Genomic DNA, 6,000 nt, shown 5'->3' with positions numbered 1-6,000 from the left:
TATTCTCACACTTTATTTTGTTCTGACTCTGGGGTAGGATATAACAGCTGCTTTAACAGCACATGGTACCACCAGCACAGGACACAGTTTGAAAAATACGACGCCAAATCTTTGTCTAGTGTAATTTAGTGTAGTTCTACTGACCTTCAAGGGAATCACATTATTTCTCATCATTCGAAGATTTGATTCGTTACATCCCAATGTGAACTCCAGGGGTAACTGGCAGAGCTGGACCGTAGCCACTGCTATATGGCTTAGCCAAGGGGTGAAACAAGACGTTATAAGAAAATTCTTAGTGAACACAAGAGGTGAAAGTCTCCAAGTTGTGCCTCGCCCTCCGCAGAATTGGGTGTACCGTTACAGCTGTTCCTTGAACTAAATTGCTATGAACATCTTAAGTACAGAGAATAGGAAACCACTGTTCGCACCCACTCAGTTTTCCTCAGATGTCTTTTCCTGTTTATACTTCATATGAGCTCTATTGTGATAAGCAATGAAACTGAGACTTCAGGCTTCTATCACCAAGAACCACAACCTTCAGATTTCATCTTTTGCCACTGTGATGCTAGTTAACTGTACAACCAAGTATCCTGTCAGAATGCAAGCATCTAATGAAGTGAAAGACTCTCCCAGGCAAGGCTTAAAAACTCCCAACATCATAAAAAAATTCTCTGATTAGACTCTCATGGTTCATACCGAAAGATAGCAAACCAAGCAAAAGGTCAGTGAAGTCACGACTCCTCCTCCGCTCTTTCAGTGCTAATAACGTCCAGTTTAAACAGCCATTACAGTTACCTTGTAAGTTCTTGAGTTTTGTGTTGGGTAGAGTAAGAGGTGATTACGGCCCGGTTTCTTAAGATGTTTTCCATGTGGACAGTGAAGATGCACTTCATGTTTGCTGCAACAGTTACTACTGTTGGAAAATAAGTGAGGAACATGTAAAGAATAAAAGTTCAAAGGGCCAACCAAGAAGAAACAAAAGAAAACCCAAGAATATCCTGGTAAAACCAGATCTTCCAGCACGTGATATTTAACAATGGAGAAAACGAAGCCTTAAAAGGAAGAATGACCCTGAATTCATGACCTGAGAAGCATGGTTTTGGGGTCTACGACCACCAGAGGACCCCCACATGAAAAACTGAGCATGCGTTACACTATATCATCATTATGTAAGCTACTAATTAACATAGTCCCGCCTAGTAGTTTGAAAACCTATGCATATGGAAAGATACACTGTATAAACGAACCTAGATCTGTGTAAACTGGTACGTACGTTAGATGGAAGGATCCCCCGTGCATCCAGCGCTGCAATAAAGAGAATGCCTGCTTCTTAATGCTACATTGGTGTTAAGAGGTTTATTCCCGATTTCAGTGACACTACAAACTCATCTGATGTTTTTTATTTAAGGGGTGTTTGCAGTACAAAAGATTACAAGTTTTCTACATTGAGATAGGAAATAAAAAAATAAAAAAATACTTGTTAAAAACAATTTAAAATAAATATATAAAACTGCTATTCCAATCAGGTAGTTATAAATATATTATGAATCAAATACTTCCAAACTATGTTTACTTTGGAAGTGTCTAACACCACTACAAAAACCAGCCATTTATTTTAACACCTGTCATTCATTTCAAACCATTGATTCTTAAATACAGCAAGATTATATTAGTACAAAAATGACATAAGTGAATACCACAAAACATACACTGCACAAGTATTTACTGCATTATCTTTTTCACATCACAATCTCCTTTATGCTGCAAGTTTGCTAAGCACAATACACCTTCATTTGAACAGGAGACCTTTATCAGTTCCAAGGCACCTTCCTCCCTAAGACATGGTTGGTGATTTTCTGAAAGATAAAAACAAAGAGAGAGAGATGAGTATTATTCCTCTAAAAATTAAAAACGCTAAGCATGAAGATATAGTTAATAAGTTTTCTGAACAGAATATCAACGGCTAATACACCACTAAGAAATGGGTATTTACACATTTTAGGACAGCTAAAGCAGCCTAGCTGTTTCTCACTCATTGGTACAAAAACCACCAGGATATGCCTGTGCTGGCTGCTGTGGAAACCATCAGAAACAAGACTGAGGAGTCAGAATACATCTTGACATCAGCTGACAAACTGTTTCCCCAAGTAATCATGATGCATTTCTCGCTCTTCACCTTCTGAATACAAACTTCTGGGTGTCAGTTTGCGATACATTTATGCAAGGACACAGGAAAACTAGAAGAGTAACAAGTGGAAGTGGAAGATACAGAAAGTGTCTTCTACAATAAACAACTGAATAAATTAGGACTCTTCACTACAGTGGGAGGGATGAGCCATGACTGAAGGGGAAGAGATTAAAATCTATACAGTCCCAAGCAGGCTGAAGCAGGTGAAATGGTAATGTTATTTCCAGACTCTTCCAAAAATAATCTGGGGAGACATCATATAAAATAACTGGTAATAGATCTCAAAGAAACAAAACAAAACAAAAAGACACAGAATACTTTGCGAGAAGCGTCAGCGCCTTGTGCAGTTAAACTGTGGAACTCCGCCCTGTGGTGCTGCGAACACCAGGCATTTACAATTCACAAAGCAAGTGGACAAATTCATGAGGGGGAAAAAAAAAAAAAAAAAAAAAACACCACCAATCCAAAGATGGATTCAAAGCTCCTTGGGCACAAATTACACCAGCCTGTTAGAGCATCTTTGAGAAATACTGCTAATGCTGGCTCTGTTATGGTATTCTTCCCCCGGCACCTGCCAGTGCGACCCATTCTTCTGGCGATGGGCAATCCAGATAATGAAACACCACATCCTTCTGCTAGCTCAGCCGGCAGATCACTGACGTTTTGAAGCATGGAATACATATTACGTGGCTTTATAGAAGTGTAGGATAAAGTAAGAGCTTTGGGTAACTCATATATTACTAACAGCAGTGGGAATGATACAGCCATTACCTGATGAGACCTTTTGCATCACACAGACGAACGCAACATGCAGCTCAGCTCTTTATACACACACACATACAGAGTATGCAGCGTATGTGTATATAGTGTATATAGTGTATATACCAATGCAGAATATACTCTGCTTACATGCATACATATAAAAAGAAGCAAAGCTGCTGACCTGAATCTCAGTGTGAAATCTGTCCCCAACACCTCATGAAGCCTCAGAAGGGCTCAAAACACCTCAAACCACAAAACCTCTGAACAGTCCTTACAGCTCACAGGCCCTTTTACAATCTAACAAGCAAACCCAGCTAGCAATTAGATCCTATCTCCCTTCTTTGCTCCACTTCCAGGAAGTGACTACAAAACAAAAAACCCCAACATGTTGCTGACAGGAGGGAAAATGTAGCCAAGGGGATGAAAAACACGCATTAACAGAAAAAAAATACTGTAAAGCAGCAAGCAAAGTGCAATTCAGTTTTACACCTCTAGAAGCATGTGCTTTTTCCTTTGGGGTAGTGACACCTTGTGGCCCCTATCTTGCATAGACTCTAAAGGACATGTCCCATCCATAAATAAAATGAAGTGTTTTGTGTTCCTGAATGCTAATGTCTTTTTTTCTTTTTTAAGGGGTAGAAGGAAGTATATATATATTAATAACTTTCCTATCCTTCATGGAGGTTTCTCCCATGCTCCCTATTTACAAAAATGGCAAATTCACTACATCTAATAGAAAAGCCTCAGTAACGGAATGAATTTATAACTGATAAACTCATAAAATTAATTTTCATTTCACTAGGGTTGAAAGAGTTCTGATTTATGCTGCCATCAGATCAGAAATCTGTCTCGACTATATAGTTTTCAAAATTAAAGGGCATGCACCATTCCTTTATCTGACTAGTGTAATTTTATGCTCTATTTGAAATTAAAAGTACAAAAGCAACGGGATACTGGGACAGAACATCAGCCCAGACCCCTGTGCATCCTGTGATAAAAATAACTTTGCTATCTTAATAAAGTAGTATTTAACGATTCGAAAAGTTACGAATGCCTATGCAACCCTCAGTTGCCTTCTAGCACAGGAATTTTGATCAGTTTCCCGTTATATACGAGCCCATACTGTTTCCTCCAGAGGATCCCATCCTCGCTCAGTGCTAACAAAACTGTTATTTCATTCTCTCCAATTCCCACTGCATTGCTCCACATTGCCACTGTAGCACATAAATGCCTTAAAACAAGCACGGACAGCCCTTACTTCTCAGGTGTCCTGTATGAGTACTTTCACTTCTGCTTTACAAAAGGTAAGATAATTTTGTTCATATATGTTCACTAATTTGTGGCCCTATTTTGAGCCAAATAAACTCAGTTTCATCTCATCTCTCAACCTGGACACTAATTTAAGATCGTTATCCTTGGTTCCCTACAGCTAACGAAGAGTCACACACTGCCTCCAGAGAGCAGTGTGTCCCACCTAGTAGTGGTTGTTGCTCACACTGGAAACATACAATTTTGTTTGGTTGGTTTCTCCTCGGGATACATTTCCAAGAAGCTGGTGCTCATCTTTTTTCTGAAGTGTTGACCCATAATTTATATTAATATGCAGTTATACCTAACATACCTCTAAATTCTGGTGTAAGGATCTCACTTGTAAGTGATACTTCGGCAAACAACACTTGCTCAGGTCCATGTACATACAGGTATACGTGTACATGTTTAATTCATTGCTTTCTTTCCCAAATATGAATCATCCCTAGCCTGTGAGCCCTCAACACCCTACAGAAGTGGCATGCACACAGTACTGCTAGCTAATCCCATCCTCAGAGTACTGCTATTAGTGAGGTGTACACCTCGTTTTACTTTTACACGTCTTCTCCTGTAGTATCAGTGACAGGAAAAGCAGCAGAAATTCAGCCAAGAAAATACAAATGTAAGCCTCAGACACTCCAAAACAGGATGGCTCAGCACAGACAGTTTCACCAGCAGTTTAACCTACTGAGCTGCACTCTGGAGTAGCTGGGGCATGAGTACATCCTTCCCCCCATCAAGATGAGCAGTGCTAGCCTGTCAAAATCCAAAGAGAGGAGGACAAAGAAGTTTCATTAGGAACAGGCCACTAAGCACTAAGCCACTGACCACATGCCACTAAGCACTGACCTGGGAGTCAGAGAATATAAGTACTATGCCTGGCTCCACCACTGACCCACACACAAACCTGAGCAGGGCATTTGACTCTCTCTGCCTCCCTCTCCTTTCCCAAGCTTTGTCTGGATATATGCCAAATGATCTTGGAAGGAACCGTCCCCCTACTGGGTTTGTATAGGGCACAATGGGACTCCTCTAGGTGACTGCAATTAAAATAAGAGTCAGATCTATTCCAGAGTACTGATCTGCTGTTCTACATCAGCAGTTCACAAACTTGTCACTATGAGAGATACTCAGACTGCAGTTTGGGTACAGTGCTACAGATCATTTAAATGATACAACCCTAGATTACATTTAAATGATACAACTCTAGATTACATATGTTTTTAGTCTAGCTTTTGTACCAGCCATTTTCTTCTCCTAATACTCTGTGTCATCTTTGGAGTCATTACACAGAATCTGTGGTTCTTTTTTTCATGCACAATCAGATCCGCTTAGAAACTGATGCTCTCAGCAACACATTAACCAAATTCTAAACAAACCATTCACTGTATTCACAGCTACTCACTACAGCTATTCTGCATCATCAAGGAAGACAAAAAGATTACAATATTTACTGCAATAAATCATCATCCCTCTTCCAATCAAAACCACACTCCGATTCCCTCTCTGCTTCCAGCTGACTACTCTACTTCAAGTCAACAACTGCCAGCATTCATTAACTCTGAAGACCTTACTGTGCCAGCATCTGAGATTCTCAGACTAGTGAAAAAAATATGTCCTGAATATACCCTGCAAAAGCACAGCATCAAATTCCAGTAATTCTAGTGGTAAGTACCCACAATCAGATTAGGAAGGTATTCTGGATAATACATTGTATTACAAGCTCTGACTTTTAAAATCCA

The 6,000-nt window shown here is 39.8% G+C and overlaps 1 protein-coding gene across 7 annotated transcripts in view; it reads right to left on the bottom strand.

The window, feature by feature from the left end:
• Positions 1–1,386: 1,386 nt before the first annotated feature.
• ALMS1 (ALMS1 centrosome and basal body associated protein) overlaps positions 1,387–6,000 on the bottom strand; it is a 72,586-nt gene continuing 67,972 nt past the window's right edge. For all 7 annotated transcript variants that reach the window (XM_072861665.1, XM_072861666.1, XM_072861669.1 and 4 more), the window contains one exon: positions 1,387–1,856. In XM_072861665.1, coding sequence (XP_072717766.1) covers positions 1,812–1,856 — 45 coding nt within the window. In that variant the 3' untranslated portion in view covers positions 1,387–1,811. The remainder of the gene's footprint in view (positions 1,857–6,000) is intronic.

Source organism: Ciconia boyciana, chromosome 5 (genome assembly GCF_034638445.1).
Source record: "Ciconia boyciana chromosome 5, ASM3463844v1, whole genome shotgun sequence".
Classification (NCBI taxonomy): domain Eukaryota; kingdom Metazoa; phylum Chordata; class Aves; order Ciconiiformes; family Ciconiidae; genus Ciconia; species Ciconia boyciana.
This window is presented reverse-complemented; position numbering and strand designations above follow the sequence as displayed.